This window comes from Neopsephotus bourkii, unplaced genomic scaffold (assembly GCF_033783945.1).
Source record: "Neopsephotus bourkii isolate Nb327-2 ecotype Australia unplaced genomic scaffold, CSIRO-AGI_Nbou_v1 NB_951, whole genome shotgun sequence".
Lineage (NCBI taxonomy): Eukaryota > Metazoa > Chordata > Aves > Psittaciformes > Psittacidae > Neopsephotus > Neopsephotus bourkii.
Window position 1 is genome coordinate 2,175,334 of NW_026901445.1, and position 21,277 is coordinate 2,196,610.

The 21,277-nt window shown below is 44.6% G+C and overlaps 2 protein-coding genes across 9 annotated transcripts in view; both read right to left on the bottom strand.

Moving 5' to 3' along the window:
• Positions 1-13,877, bottom strand: part of ALOX5 (arachidonate 5-lipoxygenase) — a 34,464-nt gene extending 20,587 nt beyond the window's left edge. Inside the window, exon 1 of one of the 2 annotated variants that reach the window (XM_061358796.1) lies at positions 13,759-13,877. Coding sequence is in view for 1 of the 2 variants with exons in the window: in XM_061358795.1 (XP_061214779.1) it covers positions 6,594-6,743 (150 nt within the window). In the remaining variant the exon portion in view is untranslated. Of the gene's footprint in view, positions 1-6,593; positions 6,874-13,758 lie in introns of those variants that run through there. The other variant, XM_061358795.1, reaches the window with a different exon arrangement.
• Positions 13,878-18,975: 5,098 nt separating this feature from the next.
• MARCHF8 (membrane associated ring-CH-type finger 8) overlaps positions 18,976-21,277 on the bottom strand; it is a 103,203-nt gene continuing 100,901 nt past the window's right edge. For all 7 annotated transcript variants that reach the window (XM_061358799.1, XM_061358798.1, XM_061358797.1 and 4 more), the window contains one exon: positions 18,976-19,893. In XM_061358799.1, the coding sequence (XP_061214783.1) occupies positions 19,589-19,893 (305 nt within the window). In that variant the 3' untranslated portion in view covers positions 18,976-19,588. The remainder of the gene's footprint in view (positions 19,894-21,277) is intronic.

The window sequence follows — 21,277 nt, forward strand, 5'->3', positions numbered from 1 at the left end:
TTTGAAGGAAAAAAGAGTCTTATAAAAGGTGGAAGCAAGGACAGGTGGAGGGAAGAATACAGGGATGTTGTCCGGGAAGCTAGGGACCAGATTAGGAAAGCTAAGTCCCAGTTAGAATTGAATATGGCTAGGGATATTAAGGATAACAGGAAGGGATTCTATAGGTGCATTGTGAATAAAAGACAGACTAGGGACAATGTAGGCCCCTTCCAGAAGCTATCAGGAGAACTGGCTACCCTGGATTTGGAGAAGGCTGAGGTTCTTAATGACTTCTTTGCCTCAGTCTTCACTGGCAAAGGCTCTGACCACACCACCCATGTCTTGGAAGGCAGATGCAAGGGACTGAGAATTAAGACGTTAGGCACGCTGTAGGAGAGGATCTGGTTCAAGACCATCTTAACAACCTGCACATGCACAAGTCCATGGGACCTGATGAAATCCATCTGTGGGTCCTGAATGAGCTGGTGAATGAAGTTGCTAAGCCATTGTCCATCATATTTGAAAATCATGGCAGTCCCGACGACTGGAAAAAGGGAAATATAACCCCCATTTTCAAGAAGGGGAAAATGGATGACCCACGGAACTACAGACCAGTCAGTCTCACCTCTGTGCCTGGCAAGATCTTGGAGCAGATTCTCCTGGAAGGCATGCTAAGGCACATGAAAAACAGCAAGGTGCTTGGTGACAGCCAGCATGGCTTCACTAAGGGGAAATCCTACCTGACCAATCTGGTGGCCTTCTATGATGGGGCTACAGAACTGATGGACAGGGGTAGAGCTCTTGATGTCATCTACCTGGACTTGTGCAACGCGTCCAACACTGTCCCACACGACATCCTTGTCTCTAAATTGGAGAGACATCAATTTGGTAGAATGATCACTTGGTGGATAAAGAACTGGCTGGATGGCCACACACAAAGAATTGTGGTCAATGGCTCAGTGTCCAGCTAGAGACCAGTAATGAGTGGTGTCCCTCAGGGATTGGTGTTGGGACCAGTCTTGTTCAAAATCTTTGTAAGTGACATGAACAGTGGGATTGAGTGTGTCCTCAGCACGTTTGCCAATGACACCAGGCTGTGTGATTCGGTTGATACGCTGGAGGGAAGGAATGCCATCCAGAGGGACCTTGACACACTTGTGAGTTGGGCTGATGCCAACCCTATAAATTTTAACCATGCCAGTGCAAGGTCCTACACCTGGGTCAGAGCAATCCCAGGCACAGCTACAGGTTGGGCAGAGAAGAGATTCAGAGCAGCCCCGCAGAGAAGGACTTGGGGGTATTCGTCAATGAGAAACTTAACATGAGCTGGCTTCAGTGTGCACTCACAGCCCGGAAAGCCAGCCATATCTTGGGCTGCATCAAAAGGAGCATGACCAGCAGGTCGAAGGAGGTGATCCTGCCCCTCTACTCTGCTCTCGTGAACCTCACTTGGAGTATTGTGTGCAGTTCTGGTGTCCTCAGCGTAAAAAGTACATGGAACTGTTGGAATAAGTCCAGAGGAGGGCCACAAGGATGATCAAGGGACTGGAGCACCTCCCATATGAAGACAGGATGAGAAAGTTGGGGTTGTTCAGCCTGGAGAAGAGAAGGCTGCTTGGAGACCTCATAGCAGCCTTCCAGTATCTGAAGGGGGCTATAGGGATGCTGGGGATGAACTCTTCTTTAGTGACTGTAGTGATAGATCAAGGGGTAATGGGTTAAAACTTGAAAAGGCAAAGTTTAGACTGGATATAAGGAGGAAGTTCTTTACTGTGTGGGTGGTGAGGCACTGGAATAGTTTGCCCAGGGAAGCTGTGAATGCTTCATCCCTGGCAGTGTTCAAGGCCAGGTTGGACAGAGCCTTGGGTGACATGGTTTAGTGTGAGGTGTCCCTGCCCATGGCAGGGGTGTTGGAACTAGATGATCTTAAGGTCCTTTCCAACCCTAACTATTCTATGATTCTAACTTACAAAACACTTCAAAACCAGAGAAACATTTTTGCATTCAACCCATCAAATGGCAGTTCTGGTGGCACATGCACTAATAAGTAATACCAGCATAAGTAGAAATAAGTAATCATTTCAAATATGACTAAGAAGACACCATGTGGTGCTAGGCAATTCAGGAGAACAGGAATTGACTCTCTCTTTCCAAGAATGCAAACAGCTCAGAGGAAAACTCAGTAGCTAAGCGCTCCTCATAAGAAAGCTGAATTGTCTATGGCAACCATGGGAGCAGCAGCCAGAGCCTTCTCTGCTCAGACAATACTGCTAAGCTTCATGTTGTCAGAAATAGAAAATTCATTCTCTTGTGTTTTTTCTCAACACAGTCAACAATATTAAAAACCAACGAGCTTCTGATATCAAAGGGATGAAGTACAGTGTCAACATGCTGCAGTGCCTGTAGACACCTGCCTGTGTGAGCTTTGTTATTTGGTGCCTTACCTAGACACCACGCTCTACTTGTTCTTTTCAGAAGCATTTTTTTAGCCTTTCCCAGGCATTTGACGTATGCCTACTGTTACTGTCTTACTTGTTAGGAAAAGGCTAAGTCATGTATGGATCAAAACTGAAAAGTGAAGAAAGATTAAATTCCAGACAAGAGAAGACACAGGGAAAAAAAGAAAAATAAAAGAAGAAGAAATAATTTTAAGTGCTGTCAGGTGGCACTTATTATTTCAACTGTTACAAATGAAAGATTTATAGAAATTTTCACCCACGTGACTGGAAGAACACACATAAGAAGGATCCCTTGCATCCCTTCCTGTCACGTTTTAAATGAAGTTACCCACATTATCAACAAGGGCTAGTGTAGAGTACTGTACCTGGGCAGAAATAACCCCAAATACCAATACAGATTGGGGGTTGACCCACTGGAGATCAGTTCTGCTAAGAAGGACCTGGGAGTATTAGTAGAATAGTATAGAATTTGACTATAAGCCGGCACTGTGCCCTTGCCCCAGTATCCTGGGGAGCATCAGGAGAAGGGTGGCCAGGAGGTCAAGGGAGGTGATCCCCCCACTACTTGACCATGATGAGGTCACATCTGGAGTAATGTGTCCAGTTCTGGGCTCCTCAGTACAAGACAGACAGGGAGCTACTGGAGAGGGTCCAGCATAGGCCACCAAGATGATCAGGGGTCTGGAGCATCCCTCCCTCTCACAAGGAGAGATTGCAGGAGTGCCACACTGAAACTCGTATGAGGCTGTTTCATACTAACAAGGATATTGGAATTTCTTCTAATACACAGCCTAATTCAGTTTTAGGCACAAATATTTAAAATGGGCATAGACAGTGCTTGTTTTTCTTTGCTGAAATTTACCAGACTAAACTTAGCCTGAGCTATATTCTCTTCATGCCTATTAAAGCAAAAGACATTGAACTCCTTCTTCTAAAAAGGAAGCCCATCATGCCTCACATAAGAATTTGCAGTGTTTATGTCAATAGCACACTCGTACACACCAAGTGGCAATAAAGTGAGTCACAAATAGCGTGTTGGTCCTTGGCAAGCTTGGGATGACAGCATCTGTCTATTTGAGAGCTGAGAGCTAAAAATCACCGAGCTTTCAACCAACATTTTAAAATGATGCTTGTCACTTTTCCTTGCATTTCAATAGCAGAAGAGAAACAGTTATTTCTCCAGAGCCATTAAATATATGAATTTTAAACATTTTTTTAAAGTTTATATTGCTGACTCTTCAATCCCCCATGCTATGCCAGAACAGCTAAAAGGATAATGAGTAAAGGTAAATTCATTTCTTTGGTGATCCATGATTTCAAACCAGGTGTGGAGATTGAAAATTGCTGAGTAGCTTTTCTCAGAAATCACAGTAATAGTGCCTTGAGTCACACTGCTGACAGTCAGTGACTTGTGTCAGTGTGGCTAGGCGAATGGAGATTCCTCTCTCCCACAGTGCTGGTTTCCAGTACCATCCTCATCTTTGCCTATCACCTCACGTCCAATATTCTTGACTTCTCTCCTGCCAACTGGCACAAATAATTTTGGAAGATGGCTAGAAAATGTTGATAACATTCTCAGATTGTTTCTCATTCTTCAAATCTTCTTTCCAGAAATAGGCAGCACTTAAACCCTTTACATTTCGCATTCATTGCCCTGCAGCTCCTGGTTTTCTCAACAAAAACAGTGTCAATAAACCATTTGCCAGGCTCAGTTTCACTCTGAGTCAGTACTTCTGCAATTTCGTACATCTTTCCAGGACCAGATGACACTTTGCAGAAAAGTTTCTCATCACAGACTGTCATACCATGTACCTCAAACTCAGCCACATCCTGCTTGTGCCGCTCTGTATGCAATTACAACACAAAATGAATTCTCTCTTTCAGTTTCGCCATGATCTTGTTGTATTTGGCAGTGGTATTAGCTGCCTTGCAGAGACACAGTCCAAATGAATCTGCAAAACTATGTGAATTATTACCCACTTGTGTTTATCACTATAAAGGGAATTTAAACTTCTAAAGACTAATGCAATAACCTACAGATGCAAATAAGAAACTGCATCTGGATCAGATCTGCTTTGCATTCCATGTTCCATCTTCTCACTTGGTTCCAGTTGCAGGGCTAGTTGCATATACAGAGGAAGAATAAGGTGACCAAAGACACTGTCTGGATAGGGGAAATGTACTGCATTATTTTTAGCTGAAGTCCTTGTGAAAATCTGTTGCCATCAAGTGATTGGTATAGCACTTCCCAAGGAGGTATAAGTACTCCTTTTAGGTGCATGCATCTTCTGCTGTAGTGCTACTAACAGCCACAAAACTCCGTTCATTGCTTCTTCACCCAGCAGGGTCTGACACTCCCAGGTACCTCTCCTCCTGCTGGAGCTGGTCCCACAGCAGTTAAAGGGTTTCTGCTGAGCATATACTTAATGCTCACAATATGGAATTTTCTCCCTGTGGCAGGACGTCAGCCCAACAGGGTGTTCAGAGTACTAGACTCTCCATTACAGTCATTGCTTAAAGACAGTAAAACTCTCTTTTGTAGTCCAGGGATAAAAGCAAACTGACTGGTCATTGGAGATGCTGGTGCTTATCTCCTCAGCTGGGCAGGACTCAGCCCTCATAGGAGATCACCTGAACCCTAAGCTTGCAGGGCAATCTGAGGTGTTCTTCAGTCTGTCTTGCTACTGTTAAGCTTAAAATATGTGACCTTTCACCAGATAAGAGAGAAAGAATACCTGGATGTCTGTTTGAGTGATTCAGATAACAAGGTTCTAAGCTAATAAATGTTTAATCATGAAGGAAAGTAACTTCAACAGCAGCAGCTGCTAAGTCCTCACACCTGAATTTGATAGAGCATCTCCTCAGAATACTGGCTATAAATAACTGAGACCATATCTACACATGTCATCAACACTTACTCAGAACACTGGCTTCTGTTAACTATAGCTGCAGTGTCTAGTGCAGAAGAGGCCGGATACCTAACTTAGGCTGCGAACCCCATGGTTAAAAAAAAACCCAACACACCTAAAAGCAAAGCAGCATCATGACAATGAAGTCTCACTGGTACATGCAGTGGTAGGTCTCATTTCCAAAGTGATTTGTGAATGCTTCTTTAAAACTTCCAAGGTTGCTTAAATCTCATCAGATCTTTTGGAAACTGTGAGTTAGGTTTCCAAATGAAATACACATTCTGGGAGGTGAAAAAATGACCTGAGCCTATTATCTCCACAACAGGAAATAAGCAAATTAATGAGATTCAAAATCAGTGCTCAGAGTATTAAAAAATTACAGATGGATAGCCTAGGATAAGGCACAACACTCAGCAGAAATCAAGGTTAGAGAGAGTAGCATAAGGTCCTTTCCAACCCTAGCTATTCCATGATAGCCCGCTCCCAACTTCTTTCTCACACTTGCATGTTCATTATGTTTTCCAGCTTTCATTGAAGTTGCCCTGAATACTTCCCTTGGTAGGTGTTGCAATTCCCACTGGGAGCTCTTTGGTTAATTCCTTAGAGATATCAGGGCTCTACCAGTAACTACTGACCCTAAACATCACCTATAAACAAGGACACACTTTTTCTTAGTATTTGTAAGGGAAGTATGAGAAAACCTGAAAGCTCATTGTGTAAGCCAGTACCAAAGGGCCCCCGCTGTCCCCATGGCTGACTGACTATAGCCAGGGCTAACTCCTGGGTTGCAGGGATGTGCATGATTGGTGGCCAGGAATGGCAGCTGCCACCTTGGTCCCAGTGTCCTGGTCCAGAGCACAGGAACACAGGGACGAGAGCTTCAAAAAGCACAACCCTGGAGCAGTCAGTCCATCTGTTGGGGCACGGGGTGCCGCAGAATCATAGAACCACAGAATAGCTTGTGTTGGAAAGGACCTTAATCTCATCTAGTTCCAATCCCCCTGCTATGGGCAGGGGCACCTTCCTCTAGACCATGCCGCCCAAGGCTCTGTCCAACCTGGCCTTGAACACTGCCAGGAATGGAGCATTCACAACTTCCTTGGGCATCTCGGCTTTGCTGATCCGGCCCCAGGCCCCGGTAATGGAGATGTGCGACGGCTCATACGCAGTGAAGCCCCTCGGTCCCCGCCGGGGAGGGGCTGGGCGGCCGCGGGGGACACACAGGGACCTGCTCGGCTGCACTCACCGCGCCGCGCTCGAAGTCGTTGTAGAAGGGTTTGTCCAGGAGGTGCCTTTCGCTGCAGCCCTCCGTGCCCTCTAGGCTCAGGTACACGTAGTTGTCGGTGCCCGCGAACCACTGGCTGCCTGTGGCCACCGTGACCGTGTAGGATGGCATGGTCCCACAGCAGGGGCTCGGCTCTGCACGGCCCCACAGACCCGATCGGCCACTACTGAGCCGCGCTCCTGCCGCTAACCTTGCCCAGCGCCGCCTCCTTCTCCTCCGCCACGGCTCGGCTTTGCCCACCCCTTCTCCAGCGCTTGACACACCTACCCCGGTACCCTGCACAGCCCCGCGGAGCCCTCCCCGACACCCGCAGGCAGCCTGTGCTGAACAGCCGCTCGCACTGCAGCGGTGTCCCGCTGAAGTCGCCCCGCACTGCAGCGCCGTACCCGTTACAGCCGCTCTGCACTGCAGCCCTGTCCCGCACCCTGCACACAGTCCTCACAGTGCACCAGCTCCACACCAGCACAGCTTACGAAGTCCCCATACGGTATTCTCCTCTTGGTATCCTTCCACAGTTGCACAATCCAACACAGCAGCCAGAGCTCCCTGTATGCAGCAGAGCTCCTCTGCAGAGCAATCCTGCTCCTGCCAGGCACAGCCCTGCACAGCTCGGTGTGGCTCACCACCTCCAGGAGTTTCACCTACATACCCTCAAACTGCTCTGAACTCTAACCTCACTTCATCACCCCAGTTTACAGGCATACACTCTCTTTTGTGCCCAAACCTTACAGGCATACTACATTGACTCAACAATACCATGATCTACCCAACACGTACACAGAGTACATCCCAACCTCTTTATCTTTCAGTTATAGTCACAACATACTGCATCCTCATTATATACACCAAACCTGCAAATCCACGTGCAGCTCACCCTTTTCTCAGGTCAAGACCCCCCTATGCACCACTGCTGGCATGCTTTATTCCCTGCATTCCTCTAAGGTTTTCAAACACCCTGTTGTCTTTGCACAACTATGTGTAACACTAACTGCTGGCATATCTACAGATCAGAGCTGTACATACACAGCCGACCCTACATTTCCACAAAGTGCTCTAAAAATCCCACAATCTCACAATTCCCACCCTAAGTTTAATGAGTATCAAACACTTGCTACCATTAAGATATTATCATTAAGACAACAGAATAGCTGTCGGTGCTTCTGGGCTAGGAGTCCTATCTACCCCAGAGAAAATAGCCCCATAGGAGTGACACTGCACACTTGGCACTTAGGCACCAAGACCACCAATGCTATTCTGTATTTTCATCAGATGACCAAATACCACATGCTGTCACCCATTACCTCACTGATGATCCTCCTTCATGCTGCTGCCAGAAGCAGTGCATGATACTGTGCTGGAAGGAGACAGGCTGGGGCTTTTGCAGTTTCCCGTGTCCTTTCGCCATTCCCCCATGACCCCAGGTGCTAATTTCCTCTCTGTTGGGCAATGTGAATTTCTAGTGACAGATACACAGAGCAAGCTAGATTAAAACCATCTCAGAAGTGCTTTATTCATGCTGCACTTGACCTCAGGTGCTGTGCTGGATCAATTAGTGTATGACACTAATCATACTTTGGTTGTACTTTGAGTCTGGGGCACTCTCTGCCCACAGGTGAGGCTGAGTGGGCATTATTAGCCAGCAACCTTCAAATACTGAGGAAGAGAGCAACTAGTTGACACTTGGAAGTTATCCGTGGCTCTGCCCACCTCTGTTCTGGCGAGCCCATTTGGAAAGTGCCTCGTGACTCACTCCAGCATGCCTGCTGCATCTTGGACTGCTGGCAACCCTGCAAGATGTGCTTACAGCCTCCCTGCTTCGGCTTCTAAAATTGCAGCTACCCAAGATGTGTTGTGGCCTCACTTATGCACTGGCTGGTGGTGGTCACACAGCAATGGGGGCAGCCTGCAATGCCCTGGAAAGAATCCTTTTCTTCTTTCACAGAAGTGTGGTGATACTGGGCTACACTCACCCAGACAAGTCCGAGAAGGTCTCCTGCATCTCTTCTGTACAAGTAAAAACCCAACCATTTGGTATATTGTGACTTAGATTTCAGGGCTCTCCCAAATTCAGGGTATGTGTTTACATATAGGCATATATATATATATATAAATAAAATCAATCACTGTGCCTGCCTTGGCTCTACTGAATTGCTCAGCAGGAATTTCTAGTCTGATGCTGGTTTTTAAGCATCACCCAGCAGTGTAAGATTGCCAGCTGTCACAGGCACACCCAAGGTAGCTGGAGAATCCCAGCCCAGGGATCTGACTTCTCCTCCTTAGATTTAACCACAAGGGATGCTTGCTGCTGCACTGCGATCCCTGCTGCAGTCAATTACCCCATGAAAGCGCGCCATAAACTCTTAAGTTCTTCTGTGGTTTTATTTTCCTTTATATTAAGATTTCAAAGAAATACGATTCATTTTTTTGATGACTGCTCTCAGCCCTAAAGTTTCTAAATTTAGGCTCACAGCCTTCCTTGGAGGACATAACTGAACCCCTTTTAACAGGTGAAGTGCGTCAGAACCAGCTTTTGGCGGACACAAGGCCACCTTCTGGCCACCTTCATTATTGCTGCAAATATGGAGCAAAGCGGTGTTCAAACCTTGATGCGCGGGTTTCTCTGTTTCTTCGTGTTTCAGCTCTGATGCAGCGTTTGAACCCTGTCCCATTCCTCTGGGTCATCAGCTCTGTTTTCACACCGTTTGGTTCTCTTCTGTACAGAGATGTGACTGAGGAGTCTCCCTGCAGCTTTGGAACTCCTCTTACCAGCTCATTAAAGAAAACACTAGCCCTGTACATTGAAGTTGTGGGAATGTGTTTGTTGACTTTCCCCAGCGATGTTGCTTTTTGGTCTGTTCTTTAGCACCTCTCACTTTGTCATAACTTCCACCTTCAAATGTTTATTGATAATATTTACTGCTGATAGAATTCCAATTCTTCATCAAAATCCTGCTAAACAAAATAGCAGGATGTATAAAAAACAAACCCAACCATTTTATCAAGAGACTACATTATTTCAGCCCTGAGGAGACCCACACTGTATGAGACCCCAGCACAATTCTCTTCCATGTTGTATCTGATAGCTGCTTGATGTCAAACAAGGAAACCACTATTGGAAATAGTAGTTGGATCCCATAACTGGATCCAAGGTGTGTGTTCAAAAAATCAGACATTGAGATCAGACACAGACTTGCATTGCAGGGTTTCCCTGGCTCCCCCAACACCACCATGGATTCCTCCTGGCTTGACAGCTAAGCTGCACAGGAAAGACTGTGCTGTGCCCTGCACATGGCACATCTCCCAGGAATGCAGAGTGAGGCTGGAACTGCTCAGGCTGAGGAAGATCCTGACCCCAGGTCTCCATCTTCCTGTCTGAAACCACCAACCCAATTTCAGCCATCCTCACCACTTCTGGCTGCTTTTCCAGCTGCTGTGTTTTAAAGCAGACTGTCAAGCCCTTAGGTAAGGTGGTGAAGGGTATGAAGACCAAGGGAGATACAGCCTGTAAGACAGGCTTCTGGGCCAAGATGCCTAAGTGCACCCCTGCTCCAGGCCTTGAGAACCCATAGGCTGCACACAGGCCAGGTGCTTGGACACCACCGCTGTGTCTAATCCTGATGACTTCAGGCCAAGTGACTGACTTGAGGACCTCCAGTTCCCTCTGGACCATGGGTAGATTGAAATCCTGCTATGTCCAAGCCTGGGAGCAAGCAGGGTCTGTAATTGCCATGTGAATAAAATAAGCTGCATAGGTAGAGTGCAATATTAATTTGCCAGTGTGAAAAATGCAAATTGTCAGAGTATTCTATTCCTAATTATTATCAGTAAGTGCCTTCACACCAGACAGGGGTGTGTGCACACCTGCTGAGACCCAGGGCTGGTTTCTGGCACCTCCTTGCAAGCCAGGCAGTCCCACCCAGCCACTGACCCAGGCATCAAGCAGGCAGCAAGCCTGGACTTCTTGCTCCCCAAGCTGCTTTCTCGGGGAGGCTGTAACCATTCCCTGTATTGCCTCTGCACTCGAGCCCCCCTGCATCTCACCCACCTCACTCCTCACTTGAAGATAGTTTCATGAGGCAGTGGCGGGATCTGTGCACTTGCAAGCAGGGAGCTGGGAAACTGGGCTTTTAAAACACGAGTAAAACATTCCTGAGCTGGCTGTGTGTTAGTGGGAGGCTAGGACAGCCCCCTCCATGGGGCACTCATACTGTGCTGTGGATTTTGCTGCTCCCATCTGCCCAAGCATCACTCAGATTTACTGCATGAAAATTCACAGTGGAAGTCAGCTGCTGCCTCTCTATCTCCTTGCAATGCCAGTGAAAAACAAGGTTGTTCTGTGAAGACGTCACATACCTTATATCCCTCCTGAGGCTACAGGCAATTTTGGTGGGCAGATGGCTCCCTTGAAAGATGCTAATAAGGACTGGGAGCGTGGAGGAATGATACAATATGGTAATTAACAAGTGACAGAGGAGATCAGAAAAGCCTACAGAAATTTCCAGGCTACATAAATAATCTAAGGGACATGGGCTTAATAGCTGAGAACATACGGTTGCTAGCTGCGTATTGCTCCACTCTATCAAGAAGAAAAAGCTTCTTGTTCATAGACCCCTGTCCCAGCTCAGAGTGTCCCGAAATTAACTCTAGGATTGCAAAGCTCAGTACAGAGCATCCTTCCTCTGCTATTCAGGCAGCGACAATTCTGAAAACTGAATCTCTCATGACCCCCCAGTAGGGTTGCTATATCAATACTTACTACAATAACTTTATGCCTTTTGTGCAAAGGATCATCCAGACTGCAAGAGTCTCTGTGAGTCTTTTGCTCTCCCCATGAACTTCCTACCCCTTCTTTGAGGTTGTGCTCCTTGGATCCTCCATCCCATTAAGTGTGATGTTAGGACACCTTCCTCAGTCCTGAGGACTGTGGGATCTGGCACCACCTGACCTTGGCACTTCCCTCTAAATCTGCAGATCCTCTCACTGCCTCTGTGGATGTAGCTGTGCTACTCTGGCACTTTGCAAGGAGAGGAGAGGATGGAGACAGAGAGAAGGCAGCCTGGTTTCAGGCTTCCCCTCCCCAAATGAGTGAAGGGAGTAGCAGGTAACACTGCTGAAGGGGAGGAGAGAGCAGAGGCATGTGACAAGGAAGCCAAGGACATTGCAAGCACAGAGAATACAGCCACATTTGTGGATATGCTTTTGGTTTCATTTGGTCCTGCACACATTCGAGAACTGCGTATCTAGAAATGCAGTGGGAGAAGACTGGTGCAAAAGTCCTAAACCCCAGAGGCAAAGGTAGAGTCCTGATAGAGGCTTGTGCAATATCAGTTCTAATCTGAAGTCAGGCAGGTCCAAATCAGTCCCTGAAATAATACTTCCACTTCTGACACAGCTTAGTTTGTCCCAGGGCTGCTGCTCGAGCAACTGCTTAGCTGTGGCCATGAATGTAGTGTTGTCCTGAAAGGACATTTCTAGGATAAAAACCCACATCATCTTGCTGACATGAGAAACGCTAGTTTAGCTAATGCCATGATAGGAATCAGTTCTCTTTTAATACAGCACTTTGAAAAGCAAGAATTTAAAACAAGAGCAAGACAAGTGGCAAGCCAGACTTGACAGACCTGTTTACCTACAGGAAGGGAACATTGGTACTTCGTGCTTGGTGTAAGGCAGATACGAAGTACACTCCTTAAGACAGTTGCACTTTCTCAGTTGAGATCGACATCAGCATGAACCATTTCCTGTTCTCTCCCAACTACAAGGGTAACTGTTTCCCTTGACAAAAGAACATGCTGTCCTCGGCACCAAACCCTATGGCTCCAATAGTGATGAATTCTTCTCAGCCTGCTTGGCCTGACCTATTTGCAGGTGGCCTTTGAGACAGAGAGTATCAGAGCAAACCAGCACAGCAAGGGGGTCCCAAAAATGACTTGGAGGTTAATTTTAGTGAGGACTTAGGAATTGCAAGCCTGATTTCTTGAAGCTTCACAATTTAACAAGCACACCCCTAGTGGTGATCTCCTCCCCTCCGCTCTGTGCAGCTTTCTGGTATTTTATTGTTATTTCAAGCCCTCCTCTGATGTTAAAGCCTTTGAGATAACTTCATTCATCTCCTTGACACTCTCAAGCAAGTCTCCTCTGTTTTCAGCTTTCAGTTCCTCTGCCACAAATCTTGCCCTTCCCCTAGAATACACTTTAAAAAGAGTATTCTTAAAGTTTGCCATCACTTGACCCTGTCTGAACAGTATTTCCAATTACTTTATCGTGTGAGGCACTGAAGTTGCTCCTGGGTTCCTTTACCCAGGGCTGTCATCACTTTTGATTAAAAAAAAACCCTCCCCTGGCTCCTTTCTGAATTACATTCCCTTCTCTCTCTGTTCAGCCAAGATTAACAACTTTTGCCTCTGTTCAGTTCTTGTTCTATAATGAGATATTGTTGCTTGATTTTCTGATGTCACCCATGCATCCTAATACTGTGGAAAAGCATCCTTCTGCATGTCCATGTTGTGGTAACACAATGCAATCTCAAAACGTAAGGAAGCATCCTACACATCAGAGACCACAGCCTGGAGGATTTACAGGAATTTCAAGTGGACACTGAGCTTTATTTGCACAGTGTCACTTCTGCGTACTTCCATCGCCATTCCTATGGATCACATGCTGATTGTAATTTGGTTCCTCCTAGCTGTGCCCAGAGGCAAGCTGAGAAAGAACAGCAACGAAACAGGAAGGGGGGCAAGAGGAAGGAAATTCGGGTTGCACAAGGAGAATGACTAGAAAAGGGTAAACACAGCATGATATGACCAAATAGGCTGGGGGATAGGAAAATCTGAAACAGAGAGGGTGTGTGACGGGAGAGTGGTCCATAGGGCAGCTGTGGGAAGAGCGGGATGAGAAGAGGAGGTACAGTCCCTGCAGATGGGCTACGCAGTAGCACAGGCAGAAGCGTGGCTTTTGAAGCTCTTGGGCTTGGGATTCCAGGCAGAAGCAGGAGCTACTCCATTTACACCTCCGCAGCCTCCAGAGGGCACTCGGGAGGATGCTGCCAACCCCAGTTGCTGCCGTCCTGCCTCCCGACAGCCTCTCTCTGCCCTGCTCCGCGGGGCAGGCACCGGCAGCTACTCACCAGACAGCTCCACCTCCTGAAAAACGCTTTTCCTGGAGTCGCAGCTGTGCCACTGAGCCGCTGCTCTGCTTCGCCTCAGAGCTGTCACTTCACGCAGCGACAGTAATACTCTTTCAGACGAAAATGAGGTTTACAAGAGGGAAGAAGTTATTTTATAATTAAGTCGAGGTGCCTGAACCCAAGATGAGGAGGCAGTGTTTAATCAGCAGCCAGATCGCTCTACAGGCTCTGTTCCTTAAGCCCTCTATCAGCTTTTCATCCAAGAGACTGTCAATCAAACAGCAGGCTCTGGAAATTATCTTACCATCTCTCCAGCAAGGTGTTTTGTATAGATGTCTTCTTGCTGGTGGTTTTTTATGCAAGTAGCTTCAACCAGAATTGCTTCACTAAAAGACTACAGAACAGAGCCTTTTGTTTTGCATAGGATCCACCTCTCTAGGGCTGCAGTATTAAGATTTCCTCCCCTTTCTTACCTAAAAGAAAATTAAAAGCTAATTCCTCCTTAAAAATATATATATAAATTAAAATATTTTTCTTTGAGCCCACTTGTGTCTGTTATAGACACAACTTTCCAAATCTTATCTGCACCACTGCAGATAGCTGTTTTCCTTGCCCTATTAATGCTAGAAACCTATTCAAGAGAAACTGCTGAAGACTTCCTATTCTAAGGCTCAGTCCTGGCATAAAAACACACACAGCACTACAATATGCTCATGCCACCAGCAATGAAAAATTAATGCAGCCATTCACCAACCCACACTCACACAAAATTATTTTTCTTCTTTGGGGAGTATCATAGTAACAAGCATCTTCTCCTCTGCACCTCTGCATAGAAACCAATGCATGCAAGAACGCTGACTTCAGGCATGAAGCATTCATAGCAACACTCAGTGTTGAGTCCAGAAGGCTCACAGGAATCCTCACAGCACAAGCCAGAAAATTCTCCCCATGATTCCTGCATCTGAGCCCAAAGCACCTGCACAGCCACATCTTCTCACTGCATTGAAGGAGTCGCCCACTTATTCTGATGGTTAACTATCCCTTCATCATTATGAATCATTTTAACGTCAAACTGTCATGGACTGTACTGGCCTGCTACACTGAAGAGCCATCAAGTTCTGTGTTTACTCCAGTGAAAGTAACTCACTTTAATTGTCATCTCACTACTGGAGAGCTCATTTGTTTTCTCATGTGGGCCTCCCATGCTTTTTCAAACAAAATGGATACTATAATGGTTTTGGTTTGTTCTGGGTTTTCTTTATAGAAACACTTTATTGCTGCAGTCAATAACCCTGTGTATCACACAAATAACCAATTACAGTTTAAGAAACTAAAAATAATTCTGCCAGTAGTAATACTGAGAAAACATACATGAAAGGATACAAAACTATACATTTAAGTTACTAGAAATTTACTAACTAAAAAATTCTGCAGAAGTGTGAAGTGTCCTGTATAAACTATACAACACATGCCAGTGTAAAGTTGTTTGACGTTATACAATTACCTATCTACAAATGTTTTACCTAAATTCAAGATCAGCTGCAATTTTCAAAGTTATCTTCTATACAAAGACAAGTGCTTTCAGTACTTCATTGGAATATACACACACACTGCAATATCTCAAAACTAAAAGATAATCCCAAAATAAAAGGTCCCGCTTATATGTTTTCTTTATGTATCTAACATAATGCTGTGAAAATCCAGCCAGCAATATCCTTGCTCCTGTATTTGCCCTGTGTCACCCATATTCGAGAGGGAACCAACCCAGAGTCACTGACCTCCCTTTCACTGCTGGCCACAGTCTCCACAGCAGACTATACCAGAAATCTGTATCTTGACACACTTCAGCTTTGGAAGAAATTTGGATCTGGATCCCACTTTGCAATAGATACTTATCCAGACAAATACAGGCCAGAAGCAACCCGCTCCTGCATGTGGCCATATCCATGCATCACTTCAAAGGTTTCTGTAGAGCAACACACCAAACAGACCCTGCCTTATAGCACTGCCACAAGTAAGACTGATGCTGTAACACAGTACAGGGGATTGGCAGAAGTAGGTTTGGACAGGGAGTTACTATTGCTTCCCAGGATTCCTCAGGTACAACACAGCGGCCCAGCACTTCTCTAACTCCTTGCAGGTGCAGTGTAACCTTTGTTGAATCCCTCCTGCTGAAACGAAGCAAATCTCAATGACATTCAGCCGCAGGAAGCTGTCCCCAGGTCTGGCCATCTCTTCAGAACACAGGGCAACATTTTAAACACCATGACCACTTATAAAATGCAGGGTTACAGTTGAAGAAAGTCCTGACAATTCATCTAATTTAACATCTCATGATCTCTTAAATGGGATCAACTTTCTGCAGCACACACCTGTATTTCTATCATAATGCATGTTCATGACCTGACAGATACACCAAATATGACGTGGTGGGGAAATTTCCTTGGCACAGGTGCTTTTTTGAACAGGATTTAAATCAACAGAATGGATGACTGGTCAGATGCCTAGGGCATGGGATGTTATCATCTGGCAGTCTAGGGAGAGGATCGTAGTAGATGGTATTAAGCTTGCATTCCCTTCTACTTGAATTCTCGTCTCAGAAAAAACCCAGGTAGCTTGAACTGACTTCAGCCAAGGAACAAGGACCAAAAGAAGTCAGACTTCTATTTCAGTCATTTCAAAAGCTACCAGAAGGAAGTGTTGGAAAGCCTGAACTGAATAAAGGTGGTCATTCCCCTTACTGACATCTGAGTTGGAAGGACAGAGCTCACCTGAGCTAGCATCAGTGCCTCGCAGCTGGAAGCTGAAAACAAGTCAACAGTATCTCCTTGAGGTGAAAGAAAGAAAAAGCACCATTCAGCCTTCTCACACCACTTCATGGCACCATGCAGCAGAAATAACAGCTCGAAAGCCCACTGCTAACACCAAGCAAGAATCAGCATGAGAAGTGTGACCAGCATAAATGAAACCCCCTGACAGATGGATTTTCTGCAGCTCTTCCTGGCATATGCATTCCTAAGCACTATAAAGAGTTTAAACATTAGGCATCAGGAAAGACCTGTGGGGAGATGGAATGGTAAGCAGCAACAGTTTCATCTGCAAATATTTTCCTCCAGATGATTTTGCCGATGATTTTTCTTCCCAAGATACACAAGGGCACAGCAAAAACCTTCAGTATCCTGAATACACTGAACACTATCTGGCATGTGCCACATGGAGCTTCCAAAACACCAAATGGTATTTCACAATGTTTCACCAAGGATCACGTATGACGGTGATGGAAAAAGGACCACCATGTTACAGTATGCCTTATTGCCACTTGTCAGAACATTGGCCAGGTACCAGTGCCTCTTAGGTGTGAGCTGGAGAATGGGTTTCATACCAGAACTTGTCCATTTTCATTTCACCTACAGATTGGATGAGAATGCACACAGCATCAGCTAGCAGATGATTCTTTGCGTCTTGCAGTTGTAAAGCGAGCATCTTGCAGACAGGTAAGCCTTGTGCACTCAGGCATTTCAGAAGAACACAAGGAAGGTGTGCAAGTCCTGATATTTAACCACCTGAGTTTATCTAGTAAATCTTTTCACAGAACAAAACAGAAAACAAAACAAGACAGTGTATTATCTGGGTTCTTGTAATAGAATAGGATGACCCACAGCAGAGTTCAGGAAAGGGCCTCAGTAATTGCACTTTAAATTACAGTAGGCATAGGCAACAAACTCTACATGTGCATGATCAGGAAGACTGCCATCCTGATAGTAGCAGGGTATGCAGGGTTTGTCTGCCTGTATCACGTAAGCATGGGACATCCTGACACCCGGCACAGTATACAAACCCATGCCACTGCAGCTTTTACTAGGACTGCCTAAAGGTCTTGGTATTTACAAATATCTCTAGAACAAGGTACCATGTTGTTCATGATGGTCACAGGCAGTAAGCTTCAAGCATGAGATCACACAGAGGCACGCTTTTCCTGTATCAGTTCTTAGAAACCACTGGTGTGTGTTCTCTTACCATAGTCCCTTCTCTGCCTTCCTTTAACATAGTAATTCAGAAATAAATTAATATTCCATTTTAAGGAAAAAAATCACCAATCTCTTACTGTTATTCCAACCCTAACCATTCTATGATTCTATGATTCTTGGGCAAGTCTTAAAACAACTACTTTTATTACGTAAAGAACTTGCCCAACGAAAGTTGTACTTGAAAAAGACTACATAAAACCTGAACAAGAGCTGAGGATTTAATTCAGTGTCTCAAGCAAACAGCAGCTTTTACCTAACTAAGCCCAGGCAGTTCCTAGTAAGACCAACCAGAAGTTTATCAATGACTTTACAGAAATTTAGATGTGGCTCAGGTAAGGAAAGTCAGCTTTGTGTGCTGATTTCTTATGGGGCTTTGTTTTTCCTCTGTTGACACTGAGACTGGTTGAATGAGGGCTTGAGGCTGGACGGCTCGCTGAAGCAGACTGGTCAAGCAAATTAACAGCAGACACCCCAGGCTTCAGGCAACTCTGTCTAAAGCCCTGCAACCAGATTTTAAAGCTGTCCCTCTCTTTTCATTAAGGCTGACTGATTAAAAATGCCAGTCCCAAATTCAAAAGCATAGACAAAACTATTCTCTAACCATGTACTGCATTACATCAGGACTAAAACCAGGCAGGGATTTTTAAACTCATCCACTTGATGCATTATTTACTTCCTAGACTTTGATCTCAGCATCTCCTCTGACAATATCAAATTCTTGGGTAATTCACACATGACACAGCACTGAAGAGGGAAAATCTATCTCAGCTGTATTGACCATCTTTTTTTCTGTAACAGCTCATTTTTTTACCAATGTAGCAACAAACCCTTTGCCAATGGTTTGGAATTAAAGTTACATCAGGTATATATGTGCAGGTGTGTTGATGATCTGACTTGTTGAAAAAACCAAAACCAAAACCAATTCCCAAAACAGAGCACTGAAACTGTTATGCATTGAAAACAAATGCTGTATACATCCACTACTTCCCATACACAAGTGCAATATCCTTTGAAAAAAACTTCTCCTCCAAGGAAACCCAAAGAGGCAGAGTTTTTAGTGTTACATTTAGTAAGATAATGTGGGCATGTGCTGGAAATCATGGTTGGAATTTTTTTTAATTTTCCTTTTTTTCGTGTAAGGCAAGAAGTTTACTTTCCAGAAGAAAACATGGGGTAAAGAATGAAGAAATGTTTCAAAAATGACACATTTGTTCAAGTTTCATTCTCATTTGACATACATATTACAAAATAAAGATTTTTAAAAGTGCTATATGCTTTGTAAGTCTCATCACAATATGTAAAGCAAAATTTTACACCTGCTGCCTAAGACAAAATGTTAGTGGCAGTGTTAGCAGTAGATTAGACTCTAGCTCTCTCATTTCCATCAGTGTCTGGGACAACCTCCTTCATCATGCTTAAAGAATAACAAACAAACAAACAAACCCCACTCTACACATATTCCAGAATCATTTAGAGTCATCTTCTAAAGTAACAGACTCCATGAAGTTGAAGACAGTTCACTAGTGACTTGCTTGATATCAACCCAACGCTCATTCTACCCAGTATCCTGTGGCTCTGATATGCCAGTACGAGAGAGAAAATGTTGAGAGGTATGCAACCATGATCACATTGACAGATACGTCAAAGGGATTTAAAAATATTCCAACAAAAAACAAATGTAAAAAAACCTCATCCACCAGCTCTCAGCTGTTAGCTGATTTTAAAAAGGTAGAGCAGTTTGCAGTAAACAATGATATTTTATATCTTCAAGAGCATACAGAAACACCCCTCCCACCCAGCAATCAGACGTGAAGGATTTCTGCAGCACAGTCTTCTGGCTCTGTGTAATGTGAAGAGTTTGTGTCTGAATGGTGAACCCCAAGCATTTCTTTACTTTCGAAGTTTGGCTCCATTAGTGCAGGTTTTTCAAAAATATTCTTTTTGCTAGTTTCTGGACAGTTTTGTACATATATTACTCGGTTATAAGCTTTAAGTCTCTTCCATAGCTGTACGTACACTTTGCATTGTACATACATGAAAAGAAGTCCTCCAGTGAAACCAATAGCCACAACCACCAGCTTAGTCCAAAATGGCCACTCTAGAATCCCTGGAACAAAGAAAATTAAAAAAGAAGAAAGAAAAAGGACACGGTCAGTATTGGATGGCCTACACCGCATCTCTCAAAAACATCCTGTAAGAAACTTGTCAGAGTTTGTTCCACACAAGCTATTCCTATTTTGCCATTTTTCTTGTTTGGCCTTCCCCTTCCTCCTTCAATTCAAACACATGCAGACTTCTACTTCATGTATCACATATATTTTCACCCACCAGAGGAAAAAAAACAAGACAACTTAGTCTCTGTGTCTGAGCACTTGTGCAGCACAATCACAAGCAGAGTCAAGGCAACAGCCAGTAATATTTATGTATTTTTACACGTGTTTTTAAACAAAAATTGTATCAGATGATGAAAGGAATTCTGTGGCATGGTTCCCGTTTCATAGCAGCAGGCTCAACTCAAGAGAACCAAGAAGTCTGTTCCACTACGTGATCACACAGTACATGGAGTCACAGACTTCAAATTCAAAAGGGAATGACTGTTATCATCTAGCTTGATATCTTTGTTATGCAGACCAGACAATTTTATCTGCATCAGACCCAGTAACTTGTAGTTGAACTAAAGCATCTAGTGTTAGAGATGCTGAAACATTCTGGCAAGTTTACTCTCCATCATTAAAACTGACCATCACTACTTTTCCTGAGGTTTTCCAACTTGAACTTTTAGACACTGGATCCTGTTACATCTCTATCGACTACTTCTAAATAACAGACTATTCATGTTATACGTCATCTGCTTACATAAGTCCTGTAGCCACCCAGCCCCTCTCCTCTTTAAAGGTAGGCGGCATCACAAGATGGATATGAAACCATGCTGAATCACCCACTGTCAGGTTTCTCAGAGAATAAAATCATGGCCTTCCAAGTCTTCAAAGTTTTGACTATGATATAGGCCAGTGTTCTTTTGGAAATGCATGGTAGCTTGGGGAGATGAAAATATTTTAGTTCCAAAATACAAAAGGCACTGCAGCATGACTACTGACAAAATCCCACCAATGATTAATACCTGAATCTCTGATTCACAGGTGAGCTATCTGATGCCATCTGTAGGCAGTGATAGTATATGCTTGCTCCCGTGCAGACATGAATGTATACCCACACACACTCCACACACCCCTGAGCTCATTACAGCATCCCACAGATTTAGAATCCAAATGAAGAGAGTAAAGAAAGCACTAGTACGTACTAAACATTCACCCTATTCCTTCTATTGATGTTCATCTAACATATTTATTGGCTGAAATAACATGGAGATAACCGATCTTTGAAAGTATATGCTTTTCATTATTACACAGAAACCTTATACTGAAAGGCCAAAAATTTTCACCGTGCATGAAAGAGATGGGGTTGGATAGAACAGAAACTAAAAGATTTCA